General features: G+C 38.8%; 1 protein-coding gene across 1 annotated transcript in view; it reads left to right on the top strand.

The window, feature by feature from the left end:
• The window catches only part of ARHGAP15 (Rho GTPase activating protein 15), a 700,001-nt gene that overhangs the window by 548,047 nt on the left and 136,335 nt on the right, over window positions 1-15,619 (top strand). The window contains exon 12 of the mRNA XM_055572678.1: window positions 4,711-4,845. Coding sequence (XP_055428653.1) covers window positions 4,711-4,845 — 135 coding nt within the window. The remainder of the gene's footprint in view (window positions 1-4,710; window positions 4,846-15,619) is intronic.

Raw genomic sequence — 15,619 nt, 5'->3', positions numbered from 1 at the left:
CCAGCACAGATTATTGGTGTGACGATTGTGAGGTGTCTTGACTCAACCAGACTTCTTCCCAGTACTGGACTCCAGCATGTGAAGTTTTTGTTGAGCTCCTGTGACAAATTGCATCATGCTGAGGTAAATCCTCTAAGACAATCAGGATGGTTTATGATGTTTGCTCAGTATTTCCATTACTTTAATCCCTAATACATTTTGCCTTTTGGGCCTTTATTCACCTTCCCCATCACAATGGCATCTTGGATATGTTTGAGGTTTTTTTTGCTTTCCAAATGTTTTTCAGATACATTTTCTCATTTGATACAAATGACTATCCTTCTAAATATATTTATTTCACAAATAAATAGATACATAATAAATTAGTGGTAAATCCAGGCCTGGTGTTTTATATAATCTCTTTCTCACTTATCATGTTTCCTCTTCACTCTAGCACCACATAGTAATTTGCTCCATCTTCTGTCCCATTCCTAATGCATTCTTTTTATTGCCAGTTTGCTTTATATCTATTTATATAAAAATCTGTGTCTTCTATAAATGAGTAATTAGGAAAGATCAGAGTCAGGTTACAGGTAAAAGCATAGCCTCAAGTAAGATATTTAGGGATAAAATATAAAAATCACTATTTTTGAAGTAATAGTCAATCCACTATGACTGGCAATTACTATTTACTTGCCTTTATCCTTTCAGCTTCTGCAAGCCAGGCTTAGCCTGACCATAGTGGTTTGGAGAGAGACTGACTGGATCCTTGGGCTTCACGGGTGGCTCATTCAGTAAAGAGTCTGCCTGAAGTGCTGGAGATGCAGTTTCGATCCCTGGGTTGGGAAGATCCCCTGTAGAAGGAAATGAAAACCCACTTCAGTATTCTTGCCTGGGAAATCCCAGGGACAGAGGAGCCTGGTGGGCTACAGTCCATGGGGTCGCAAAAGAGTCAGACATGACTTAGAGACTAAGCAACAACAAATTGACTCCTTATCCTGGGTTTATAACGTGTCAGCTGTGGAAATTTTACTTAATCTATACATGCTTCATTTTCCCTGTCTGTAAAATAAGCTGATGATAACAATAGCATAGACCTCATTATTGAAAAAAAATTATATAAAAAAAATGTAAAGTGCATAGCATAGTCTCTAGCATGGTGTAAGCATCAAATAACTATTGGTTATTGTTTCTGTTGCAAAGATTCCCTAAAATATAGTCATCTGAATTTTGTTCTGTAACAGATTTTTATTTTGTCAATAATAATTACCAGATCTTAGTGTTGAATGTGTTAGTTACTCATTCATGTCTTTGCGACCCCATGGACTGTAGCCCACCAGGCTTCTCTCTCCATGTAATTCTCCAGGCAAAAATACTGGAGTTGCCATTACCTTCTCCAGAGGATCTTCCTGACCAAGGGATCAAACCCAGGTCTCCTGCATTGCAGGCAGATTCTTTACCAAATGAGCCACCAGGGAAGCCCCACCAGCACTTAAGTTCATGTTGAAGAAACCTCAATATGCACATATCTAGTGTTCTACTTCTCTATACACCAAAGGTAAACTTCACAAATCAACGTTTGTTGAGTAACTTTCATAGACCCTTATAGACTCCATTGTTTTGGTTCTCCACTGGGGGATCACTCTGTACCCCCAGGAGATATTTGGCAATATCTGGAGACATTTTTCATCAGCACCATTGGGAAGTGCTGCTGGCAACCAGTTGGCTGAGGCCAGGGATGCTACTAAATACCATAGCATGCACAGGACAGCCCGCATTACAAAAAATTATTCAGTCCCAAATGTAAACAGTGCTTCACTACAGAGAAATCATGCTCATTTGAAAAGGGGGGAACAAGAAGACATCATCACTGCTAACAGATTTGTTAGAAAATGCCTAGCAGATAATACAAATGTGTTCATAATGATACCTGTTAACACAGAGATGAGTGTCACTTCATCTTCAGTACAGATTGCATTCATGAGAAGGCATATAAATATGGACCCGACTGTGTGTTTAGATAAGTAGCAGTGGTCTTGAAAAATATGCCTTAAAGTCCTCTGTTTTACAAAGAAATCTTAACCTTGGTTGTTTATGGAAAAACTTAATATAAAAATTAGGAATTATATACCAAAAGACTTTCCAACTACTTATCATCTTATTTATTGAAGCTACTGGTTGGGGGGCTATACATGGTCTTTTTAAAATGAAGACCACATAATAGGAATGTTAGTTTAAGTAACACAAGTTGATATTGATATTATATGGCATTTTGAGTGGATATAATCAAATGGTGTTGATTGAGTGGTAGATTTTCTTTTTTATGTATATTGAAATATTTCATTTTCAAAATCAGTTGAATTAAGTGATGTTTATCTGAAGGTGACAGACATGACTGGCATCTATCTTTGGTTATGCAATTGTTTGCTCTTATTGTTTGCTTGCTCAAAATAAAATCATCCTGTTTTTTAACCTGCTAAACTTAAATTTATGCAGCAAAATAGCGTTTTGTGTTGGACTTTTGTGCTCTTAAACCTATGCACCAAAATGAATTTTTGTGTGGATTTTTGTGATAAATTTTTGGTAGAGATAGTTGTGCATGTGAGCATGTGTGTGTATGTGTGTGTTTGTGTGTATTTAGTTTTCCACTTAAAGTTCAGTGCCAAAGCTACCGTACTTATACATTTTCTAAATGTGCTTTAAGCAATAAGTTGTACAACATTTTTAGAACATGTGTTAAGCTATTTCTCTAAGAATGAAGCTCTTAACAAAACATAAGCACTCTGCATGAGATCTTAGCAGCAAAGTGCTTAAAAGATAAAGTAAGAATTGGTACCATGGGAAGAACACCAGCTGTAGAGCGCACAGGTCCATTATGAGAAGTATGGTAGTGGGTAGGGAGAAAATGATTTAATCAGGAGTAAAACCAATTTTATTATAAGGGCACGCAGGGGGTGTGGCACCATAGTGAGAGGGACATTTCAAAATATCTGACAGATTTCAACAATGTGAAAACCCCGTTCTTTAAAGTGACAGTAAACCCCATCAGGTCTCCCTTTTTGATGCTATTGTTAACAGTTGACTGTTTAAAGCTGGCCTGCTAGGATGCTGTCGTCCTATTTCAATAGTGTGTAGCCAAATAAAAGACTAATTGTTGAAATACAATCAATCAAAAATGATTGCAGGGCAGAAAGAAGGTCTCCTCTACTGATTTTGTTGTGGGTCAAATTATTGTGTTATGATTGAGGTAGGGATGGAAACTGAAAGGGAAGAAGAAAATAGCCCAGCTGAAATAAACAGATTCACCTTCATTCCTTCTCTTTGCAAACAGCCAGTTGAGCAAGAACGTCACTTACCAGCCCTGGGAATAATAATCCATTTAGAAAAAAAAGATCTGATAAAGATTTCAGCTAATATTTTTAAAAGGACATGAACACTATTAGCAAAACAGCCCATGCAGAGATTCCCTACAGTGACAATTCTCAGCTTTTCTTACATTTTTGGTGCAAAGTCTCCTCTGCATTCATAAAACTGACACAAGCAGGCATCTAAATGTGAGCCCAAGACATCGGTAAAGACACACAATTCCAGTTGACCAAATACCTATTAAGTTCTTGCCAGGATCCTCAGCTTTCCTGTTAACCCCCAGGTTGTCCAAAATGATTAGCTTCAGTTTTCATTAAGCCCAGAATCCAAAATCTTTTCTGTGTTGTGACGTTCAGAAAGACAAATACTGTGTTTCAGCAGCAATGCTTGTATGCCTGCTTCCTTTTAGTTGTATGTAAAGGTGTCACTTTCAGACATTATTGCATCCACTTTTTGAGTGAGAATGGTTCCAGTCTTTCATACTGAAGACGAAAGAGAAGGAAATAATTGCCCAGACTCTTTTTATTTCTTCTGAGAACTTTATTGGGGCCTTTATTGCCTTTAATATTTAAATGTCTCAACTCACTCAAGCTTCCCAAGCAAACATTTCCGTTGTTTCTAAGAGGAGTTGGTGAGCACTTGTGGTTTGTCTTCAGTGTGTTATCGTTTTTGACAGCTTTGCCTAGCCTACGTAGGCCAACAGGGGTCTGTCTAATATTGTTGCTGGGCACATTTTCCTCGCTGAGATGAAAACTAAAAAAAAAAAAAAAGATATTTTTGAAGCAGTAAGAAGGAATTAATATCTTTTCTCACTCGGTATTCTATTCCTTGCTGACTTTATATTCAGCGAAAAAAGGAAAAAAGTGTTACCCATTATTCCCTTGTACATAGCAAGGCTAACACATGTAAAGCAATAACTCATTTTCTATTGCCATGTTTAGCATATGTCTCCTGTTGGCTCAGCAAGGCCTTTAGGCCGGTCCCTTGAGCCAGCCATCATTGGCAACTCTTAGCCCCTCGGCCTCTAAACCAAATAGCTTTGAATCATGTTGAGCTGTGATGCTAATTTTCATACTGATGCATTATGGGAATAAATGTATCTGACATACTGTGTCAATGGCACATTCTCTTTGTGTCTCTTGTTTTTTTGTTAGCTGCATTCCTACAGATGGTATTCCATTGAAAATGTTCCCTTCCTATGGAAAAAAGGGGAAAAAAAAAAAAAACATGCACAGCACCAAACCTCTAGGTGCAGAAGGCTGTTAACGGTTGCTGATGATAGTAGGCAAACATTAACATAATAATTAGTGTCTTGTAATTGTTTCATTAAAACCAGTTGTTCCATTTCTCCTCGTGTTTTCCCAGAAGAGAAGCTGAATTTGGACGACAGCCAGTGGGAGGACATCCACGTTGTCACCGGAGCACTGAAGATGTTTTTCCGGGACTTGCCTGAGCCGCTCTTCCCTTACAGTTTCTTTGAGCAGTTTGTGGAGGCGATCAGTAAGTACCTGATACACAGGAATGGCTGGTGCAAAAACCTGGTGGTGTGGAATTATTATAAAGTAAACAATAAGAATGGCGAGAGTAGCAATCAGGGCGATGATAATACCCCCAATGCTCCACAGCTTTCATTCTAGTTTTGGTGTTTCTAATGGCTTATTCTTATTTCTGCAATATTATCTGAGTATTTTTAAAAATTAAGGAAAAAAAAAAAGAAGACATCCTGTTTAGTGTGGCTGATTTTCAACTAAGCCTCCTTAAATGAAAATAGCTTCTCATACAATCTGCTTTATTTTTTTCTAGTTGTTGTTGTTGTTTTAAAACTTTTTATTTTATACTGGAGTTGAGCTGGTTAACAACATTGTAATAGCTTCAGGTAGACAGCAAAGGACCCCAGCCATGCATATACAAGTATCCATTCTCCCTCAAACTCCTCTCCCATCCAGGCTGCCACATAACACTGAGCAGAGTTCCTTGTGCTCTATACTAGGTCCTTGTCCGCAATCTGCTTTAAAGGGGTCACCTTACACATCCCCAGCCCCTACCTTTATACTTTGGGAGTCATGGTGAGTTTAACTGATTACAAGGGGATTTTGAAAAAGAACTGAAGTGAATTAAACATTACATTTCATCAAAGAGGTATTAAATCATCAACTGAGACATTACCTTCTTAAGGGATCGCTCACCCTACACCCACCAACACTAGGAAAGAGTTGGCTACAGTTTGCTTATAGACATTGTGAATATCAATTAAGTAATGGAAGGTTTCTTCTATTAAACTGGTGGCTTTGGGGGAGGTTGAGTTGTATCACTATCCAGTAGTCATTGTACACTCCATGAAGCTTCCTTTTTGTTATCTTCTCATTCATAACACACACACACACACACACACACACGCTTAAGGAAAAACTAATGAATAAATGAATGAATGAACAAATGAATGAAAATCTTTCCAAATGTGAGGCAACTTCTGCTATTGATTCTTGAAGCAACAGCGACTAGTACATTTCTAAATTTAATATTAATATCTTAGGGTATACTTACTATGATTGTGACAGCTTGGAAAAAGTTTCCTGGCAAGCAGGCTGATTCAAGGAGGAAAAAAGAAAGAAGAAAGAAAGGTAAAATTAAAAAGCTTGCAAGCCTGGCAGGAGCTTAATTAAAGTCCAAATGAGAAAAATCTCCGAGAAAAAAAAAAAATGCTCTACTTAGGAGGTCTGATCTTGGATGGCTGTGTGTACAGCATTCCCATTAGGGGGAGTGGGATACGGGGAGCCTGTTGGAAACAGCCCCTCAATATGCTCTTTTATTCTGTTTTTCATTTCACAAAAGTCTTCACGCTTGTTTAAAGCTCTGGCAAAATGATATCAAGAGGAATAAAGCAGAGTTTATTCTCCCAAGGTCTTTTTCTTGCTGCCTGCTCACAATTTCAGATGATGTTGTTGTTGTTGAATAGAGGAACAGTGCTTTAAATATGGGTTTTGAAGTGAGGCTGGAACTCTTATCCCCTGTCAGACTTTTTATTTCATGAGTCCTCTGTTTCTCAAGAAGAACAGTATTTTATAGTTCCCAGGCTCTCTTAACTTCTTTTTAAAAGGAAGAATAAAGACAAAAATAAACAAGCCTGAATTTCCATAACAGTTTATTCTGATATGGAAGGTCAGTCATAAGGCTAGGACAGCCTTCCAGTAAGACGTTGGGGGCTTCTGCATTTGGGTGGCGCTAGTGATAAAGATCGTACCTGCCAATGAGGGAGATATAAGAGAGGCGGGTTCAATCCCTGTGTCAGGAAGCTACCCTTGGGGGAGGGCATGGCTATCCACTCCAGTATTCTTGCCTGGGGAATCCCGTGGACTGAGGAGCATGGCAGGCTGAGTCTCACAGAGTCAGATATGACTGAAGCAACTTAGCATGCACCCAGGTACTCTGATTCTATATATCTAAAGAAGTCATCGGAGAAGGCAATGGCAACCCACTCCAGTACTCTTTCCTGGAGAATCCTATGGACGGAGGAGCCTGGTAGGCTGCAGTCCATGGGGTCGCACAGAGTCGGACAAGACTGATTCGACTTAGCAGTAGCAGCAAAGAAGTCATACAAATTTCACATCGCGGTCTCCATACTTTTAAGTGAGAATTGTCTCATTTGGAAGCATACTCGTGCTTGTGCTGATCTGAGGGCTATGATGTAATATACCCATCATTTGAAAGTGAAAGTCTCTCAGTCGTGTCCAACTCTTTGTGGCCCCCTGGACTATACAGTTCATGGAAAAATCTAGGCCAGAATACTGGAGTGCCTTTCCCTTCTGCAGGGGATCCTCCCAACCCAGGGATCGAACTCAGGTCTCCTGCATTGCAGGCAGATTCTTTACCAGCTGAGCCACAACCCATCATTTAAGCTTCCTTATTTAATCTGATTCTGAAGATGTTAGGCAAGCCATTCCCTTAGTCTAAGGATGTGGAAAGCAGGCCCTCAAACCCATGTGAGGTTATGTCCTTTGAATTTCTGTAAAAAGTAAGACCATCTCTGGACTATCCTAGACTCAGCTCCAAACTGGACAGAATTTCAGAAACACTGGCATGGTTAGAACTTAACAAAGCAGAATTGAGGTAGGCAGCATGCTACTGTGATATATGGCTATTGCAATGATTTTTCCCAATTCCTATCGAAAAGACTATGTTGAGAATGAATGAGAAAGTATTTTAGAACGTCCCTTTAAAGATGTAAGATACCGAACAAATGCTAACAGTGTTTCTTCAGATCAGCTTTGTTTAAGAAAGTGATCTAGAAGAAAAGAGAGGGGAGTTTTTCATTTTTCAAGGCAAGGAGAATCAATCTCAACAATCTTGGCTTACCTAACTCATGCAGTACTTAGTATTTTTTTCATATATAAAATGGAGGGACTAACCAAGAGGTTAATGTGGTTGAGAAATATGTTGGAAAGGAACATATGTTTGCTAATCCATGCATTTTTGACATAACCTTGACATTAGTTCTTGAATTCTTAACTCAGCTCGAAGTTGTAGTTTGTATTTAAATATCCTTAAGCAATAGGAGAGTGGCCACATAGTTGCTTGGAAATGGCAAAACCACACCAGAGGAGGCACTGTTACCCAATGTGCACTCACTGAGTAAAAAAAAATTGAAACTGTAAATACATTCTTATCCATTGCAGAGAGGTGCTGGCTTTATCATAGGGCTCACTGCTTCTTGTGAAATCTATATTGTGAGCTCAACAGACCTACTCATGAGTTCTTAACTTTTCATGAAAAGGAACCAGCCAGGTAAAGTAATTCCCCAGGGGAGATGTCCATATATGCTGGCTCTGGGCTTCTTTGACCATCTTCTTTTGTCACTGCTTTGCTTTGTACCTGTGGAAGGTTGACCCTAGCCAGCTGTATTACAGAGATGCTACTGCAGTCAAAGGAAGTGGCCAGTGGTAGTTGGCAGAGGGAGAGGGAAGGAAAAGATAACCCAGTTTTTTAGTTTATCTTCCACCCCTCTCTCCCTTTCCCACCCACCTTCCTCAGGTAGCTTCCCTACCCAAGGATCCATCTCCTCCATGTCTTTAGTCCATTCTGGCTCCAGCTTCCATCTGGTGATGGGGACACTCCTCAATTTGCCCCTCTAGCTGGGTAGTGGCTTTCTGCAGTCTCTACTTACTTGGTTACTACACTCTTCCTTACTTGGCTCTCAGCTTCTTTACCACATGGGTAATCAGTTCCCTCTATTGGCGTCAATGCTTGAAGTGATGTCTGGTCACTGATTAGTCACTAGCAAAATGTCATGCCAGTCAATGTCATGGTTCAGGTAGCTATAAAAGTATTTCCCTTTACTGCCTCACTACCTCCAAGCCCAGTTTGTGAAGGCTTAACATTTCTCTTTGGTCACAAATTGAGAGATCTTCTGTTACGTTTTCCTGACAGAGTTAAAAGGTGAATAGACCAAAAAGAATTTTGCATCCAGCTGTAATGCTCTGCTTCTGAAGAAGAAATGTTATTTCATGTAAAAGCAATTAATGACCATTTGTGCTATTTGAAATACTGTTAATTTTTATTATATGTTTGAAAGTCATCATTACATATTCCAAGAAGAGGGAACAGAAGGCATTTACTTTTTTAAGTAGTTTCTTTCTGGACCAAAAACAAACATTAATATGATAAGAACCTGCAATTGCCATAGTGATCCCTGTCTAATAACACCCATTGGGGTAACAAAAACACCTGCGATTATTTTATATTTCAGATTCCAAGTACTGCAGCTATTGATCTGAAATTCTATACTTGAGGTCAATACAACTGGGTTACCTGCACGTTATTTCATAGGGATTTAACCCACTGACTACTAGGAAATTAATTCCCTGGAAATGACTTGTGCTGAAGGCATTATTAATACCTTAAATGTGAACTCAGTCCAAAACACAGCTTTAGAGTTTTATGATAGGTGATGCAATCTTGTAGCTTAAACCTGCCAGGGTTGTGGACATTTCCAGTACATCTAAATCCTAGGAAATGTACTAAGTTTACCTCTAGTCCCATCTCTTTTGTTCTGGTACTTCTATAGATCCAAAGGAAAGAGGCAACAAACAGTGTCTTTTCTATTTTACTACCTGCATCTTTTCAAAATTCCTGGGAAAGGAAAACTCATTGGCATTTTTTATAATTATATCGTTCATTTCTGATAATAACACAGGATACAGAAGAAATGGAAAAATCGTGTGGAAAATAATTTCTAGCTCATAAAGTTTCTATGAGAATTATACAGCATAACATTTTACTTACTCTGTATTAGGTGCTCAATAAATGATTTGAAAGAAATTCATTTTTCAGAGGAATAAAGCAAGTCACAAAATATTTCCCAAGTTCATGTGGCTCAGAAGATTAGGCTTAGCATTAAGCTGCAGACTCTAAAACATAAATACCTTCCATCATCCTACATTGCCTTTCTGTGACTGTTTATCTAAAAGAAATCTTGCTGGAAGAATAAATAACTAGCTGCTGCCAAATATATGTCTATTACATCATCCTATATAAGACATATATATCCTATATCATTCTACAGAAGATCATATCATTTTGGTGTTTTTTTTAAATCAAGGCTAGAATTAAATCATCAGGAATTTTAGTACTGGAGTTTTAGGTTAGAAATAAAGCTAGTACTTTCCAAGAGTATGCAATGTTTCAATACTTACTGCTGCTGCTGCTGCTGCTAAGTCGCTTCAGTCGTGTCCGACTCTATGCGACCCCATAGACTGGCTGTGCAGCCCACCAGGCTCCCCCGTCCTGGGATTATCCAGGCAAGAACACTGGAGTGGGTTGCCATTTCCTTCTCCAATACATGAAAGTTAAAAGTGAAAGTCAAGTCGCTCAGTCATGTCCAACCCTCAGCGACCCCATGGACTGCAGCGCACCAGGCTCCTCTGTCCATGGGATTCTCCAGGCAAGAGCACTGGAGTGGGATGCCATTGCAATACTTACTAATAGATACTAAAAGCACCAATGCTTTAAATGTTGCCCTCTTTGAGTACATTTTAACCCTCCACTGTATTATTTTTATAACCAATTGTTCACACACCCCTTTTTGAAATTCATTTAGATATATGCAATATTATTTTCTTAAATCATGTGAATAGTATTTCAAGTTTAAGTGTTATTAATATTACTTTTTTTTACAGTTTCTCACTTGTATCAAACTACAACATTTACCAAACCAAATTCCACAGAGGAATTTATAATGGAAAGTGATAGACTGAGTCCTATCACTTCACATCCCCAGGCCTGTTCATAAGAGGAAACCTCCTTCAGCTATTTCAGTTTTTATCTCTTCTAGCAGTTACTTACATAACTCTGGATAACATCTCTACTTCTTGACTTATCATCTATAGATAATTCCTAATAGGAAATATCAGTTTATTCTATTCCACTTCCTCCGATCTTTGATAATCATGCTATTATATTTTGGTACTTAATATGAACAAACCTCTGTTTCTTGTTTCATCAACATTCTATAATAACTCATAACTTCCCTTTGTAAGATAAGTATATTTTCCTTTCTGTACTTTCCTGTATCTCACTTCCTTTTTTTCACAATCACTGGTCATTAACCCCTTGAAGTTTTAATGGTTTGACCAAATTGGAAACTAATAAACAGGATTTATATTTGTATTACTATGAGTTTGTAAGTCTTGTTCATTGCCTGTCCAAGAGATCTCACAAAGATTTTTTCTTTAGAATTCACTGTTACAATCCTTACACTTCTCAAAGAATATTCTTCACCACATCCAACAGAATCTATTTTATTACTCTCCAAAAATTGCTCAAACTATTGGCCATATTTGGTTCACTTTATAGTTGGATCATGCTTTTCTTGTGTAGATTATTTTTTTTTTTTTCCTGGAGTCTGTAATTGCTTATCTTTCTCTATTTTTTTTTCTTTTATAATGAACGTACTCTTTTCTGACTCTATTGTACAGTGTCCCAATTTTCCAGAATGCTTTCTTTCTAGAGCCTTCTGCCATTTACAACGGTGCTTCTAGGACCCTGAAATCCCTGTTTCAGAGTGTTCACAGGGGTTTCCTTCTGTTTTCTGAATTAGAGCCTCTGTTTCCTATAGGACATTGTGTATTAGTTTCCTATTGCTACCATAACAAATTACCTTGAACTCAGTGGCCTACAATAATAGTGATTTATTACCGTATAGTTCAGTAGGACAGAAGTGTGACCCTTGGTCTCACCGAGTGAAAATCAGAGTCAGAAGGACCATATTCTGGAGGTTCTGTGGGAGAATCCACTTCTCACTTTTTTTCAGCTTCTAAAGTTGCCTGCGTGCCTTAGCCAGTGGTTCCCTTCCTCCACTTTCACAGGCAACAATCATATGACATCATATCCCTCCAACCTCTTCCATTGTAATATCTCCTTCAGACTTGCTTCTGATTACAATTTTCTCTTTTGAGGATCCTTGTTATTACCCTGGGCCCACTTGAATCATCCAGGACACTGCCGCATCTCAAGGTCCTTAACTTTGTCCCATCTTCAAAATCTCTTCTGTCATGTAAAGGAAGAATGTCACAGCCTCTGGGAATTAAAGTATGGACATCTTTATGGAGCCATTTTTTGCCTACTACAGAGTTTTTACTTAATTTTTACAGATGGTACTTTCTTTATCTCCATATGATAAAAGCTCTTAATCCATCAGTTTTCATCTAACTGCCTCAAATCTAAACAATCATCAGTGCTGAGATAATAGTAAAACTATAGGCTGATTAGTAGATGAGAGGGAAATAAAGAGAAATGACCTCATGGATTTCCTTACAAAATGTTTTATCTATTATTTATGAGGGATAGGCTTAGAGATTTCTCTCAAGCTTAGGTCAAAGTTCAGTTATTCAAGGACTATCTTATAATTTAATTTTGGTCACCTTCTTCACCTCAGCTCTTTGCTGCTCATATTAGAGCATGATTTGAGGTTTGTTGATGTGTTATATTCTCAATTTCCAAAGTTGCCTTTTGTGTGTAAAAATAATTACTTTTCCTCCCATCCCTGACCATGGCCCTGTGTATTTCCCATCATAGAGATGCAAACATTGCTAACTCCACAATGGAAAAACCTGTGCTTCCAATACCAATCCCCTTGTCATTGTTTTCAGGTCTTCCCAACCCAGGAATCGAACCCAGGTCTCTTGCATTGCAGTCAGATTCTTTATCATCTGAGCCACTAGGGAAGCCAAATATATATACATAATGTTTATTACATATCATGCTTATTAGGTATCATGTTTGTTTTATATACAGCATGTTTATTTAATATATGTGTATATACATATGGAATTGAAAGTGAAAGTTGCTCAGTCGTGTCCTACTCTTTGTGACCCCATGGACTATACAGTCCATGAAATTCTCCAGGCCAGAATACTGGAGTGGGTAGCCTTTCCCTTCTCCAGGGAATCTTCCCAACCTAGGAATCAAACCCAGGTTTCCCACATCAAACCCAGGTCTCCCAGTTGGTACAGACTCTGTACCAACTGAGCCACAAGGGAAGCTCAAGAATACTGGAGTGGGTAGCCTATCCCTTCTCCAGCAGATCTTTCCAACCCAGGAATCGAACTGGTGTCTCCTGCATTGCTGCTGCTGCTGCTAAGTCGCTTTAGTCGTGTCAGGCAGATTCTTTACCAACTGAGCTATGAGGGAAGCCCATATGTGTATGTGTATTTATGTATAGGCCTTGGAGATTAGGCAAGCCAGCAATAAACTGAGACAGTAAAGATGTTCCATACAAGTCTTCAGTTTATTCATGTCAATGTATGGCAAAAAAACACTACAATATTGTAAAGTAATTAACCTCCAATTAAAATAAATAAATAAATAAAATGTTCAAGTCTTCAGTTTAAAGATTCCAATCACACACACATTTGAAGACAATGTTTATGACCAGTTTTGGTATACACTGATTACTTAAGCAGTAAAACAAATTCTGAGAAATGGTATCCATAAGGTTGAATGAGCATCTTTGAAATCTAGGCCCCAAAGATAAAACATGCCCTGCTGCTGCTGTTGCTGCTAAGTCGCTTCAGTTGTGTCTGACTCTGTGCAACCCCATAGACGGCAGCCCACCAGGCTCCCCCATCCCTGGGATTCTCCAGGCAAGAATACTGGAGTGGGTTGCCATTTCCTTGTATCCTTAAATACAACTCATCCTGCTATATATCTGTCAGTCACACCACCCTCCTATAAAAAGGTATTATCTTATGGCAGAACGTATCCATTGCATGTCTTAATGTTTTTTTTTCCCATCTATGGCCATCATGCCACTTTACCTTTAAAGTATACTTTAAATAAGTAATTGGGGAAAAAACTAGTCAAGTATATTTGCAAATATTTTCTTTACTCTTGACTTTATCTTGCCCTTTGGTCAAACTATTTCTGATGCATCATCAACTCCATGATGATACTCTTTGGGAGAAAAGAAACAGAGCTTGCAAGGCACTTGACTACAAACAGTTGCTAAACATGAACGCATGATAGTGACAAATTACCTTAAGACCAGAGAAAGGAAAAAGCAGGGTTTAAAGGGTAACCACAAAACAACAGGGATGTAAAAATAATATAGTATAAAAATATTCTCTACAGCACCATTTTAAGGAAATGTGAAATTAAAATAAAGGTAGATTTTACAAATACTCCCCTTTTACTACAGTTTCCACTGCAAGCTAACATTCTCGCAGACTTGGCAGGGTTTTTGTTGTGGTTGCTTTTTAATCAGTGTGTGTGTGTGTGTGTGTGTGTGTGTGTGTTAGCAAACTAGAAATTTTATGGTGGATGCCTTGCTTGTCTCTTAACTCATTCTAATTATATTCATAATTAAATTGTAAAAAAAAATAGTTGACTGGAGCCAAATGGCTTGCACAGGTGTCTTTTTGTAGGAATGGTTTAGTGCTAGATAATAAACAACTGGACCTCCATCTACTTAATTTGGCTTAATGAAAAGTCCTTTATAAGTAAAACTAGAAGGTGATTCAGAACTAAAATTGGGCCTTGACGCTGAAATTGAGTGGTAAGACATCACCTCCATGAGAAAATGCAGTGCTTATCTTTTTGTTTTTCCTTATAACTCTGTTTTACTTGCACTTCTTTCTTCCATATCCTTATGAGGTCACTTTTCAAAGCAATAAACTTCTCAAGCTGAGTGATCAGCCTGTCAACCTTCATGAGACAGCTTCCTGAGCATCCCTGCTCCCACTGAAGAGAAATGCTATTAAAAATATATAGCAGAATGTAGAATTTACCCTCAGTACCTCAATGGACAACAGTTATCTTACCCTCTCCTCTAATGTAGATTTAGGTGACAGTTTTCATCAACTGTTACCCAGTTCACAGCACTAACAGAACCTAATGAAATTGAAGGTCTGTGGTCTTTGAGATGCTTGTCTCATCTCACATTCATGGGTTGATACCCATACCACCGAGAGGGCTTCCAAAAAATTTTCTACTGACCCACTCCCAACTCTGAGTCTGACCACATTTCTGGGAGAAAGACCTCTTCTACTTCCCTAACAGGTTCCTTTTCTCTCACCCAATCCAGCGTAAATCTAGTTGTAAAGATAGGCTTCTTATGCAACTGGCTTGCAGTTTTCTTTTGAAGAAAAGACAAATTCTTTGTGAGGTCTTCAAAGCCTTCATGTCCGGTCACCCACAGCTGTCTTGCCTGGACCATCTCACTCAAGCCCATTGGTTTCCTGGCCCTTCCTTGAATGCCCCGGGTAGATGGAGGGTCTGACTGCTCAACCTCTCTACCAGGGGCATGTCCCCATGTTTCACTCACATTTAACTCCTCAATGAGTCCTACATCATCAGGGAAGCTAACATTTCTACATGCAGGGCACAGCACCACTTCCATTCAAATCCTGAGCACTAAGACCTTTAACAAGAACACACGTCAATGTCTACATCTAGAAATAAATGTAAAAGTAATATCTTTCCCAATGGGACTGTAGGGGATTTAATGAAATGCTAATTATGACAAGGGGTTTCCCTGGTAGCTCAGATGGTAAAGAATCCACTTGCAATGTGGGAGACCTGGGTTCGATCTCTGGGTTGGGAAGATCCCCTGGAGGACGGCATGGCAACCCACTCCAGTGTTCTTGCCTAGAGAATCCTCATGGATGGAGGAGCCTGGCAGGCTACAGTCCATGGAGTCACAAAGAGTCAGACATGACTGAGCCACTGCGAACACCATAGCAATCATGACAAAGGCTTCTCAGTTGGCTCAGTTGTAAAGAAT

This window comes from Bubalus kerabau, chromosome 3 (genome assembly GCF_029407905.1).
Source record: "Bubalus kerabau isolate K-KA32 ecotype Philippines breed swamp buffalo chromosome 3, PCC_UOA_SB_1v2, whole genome shotgun sequence".
Classification (NCBI taxonomy): Eukaryota; Metazoa; Chordata; class Mammalia; order Artiodactyla; family Bovidae; genus Bubalus; species Bubalus kerabau.
The sequence above is the reverse complement of the archived record's forward strand: the minus strand, read 5'-3'. Positions and strand labels throughout refer to the sequence as shown.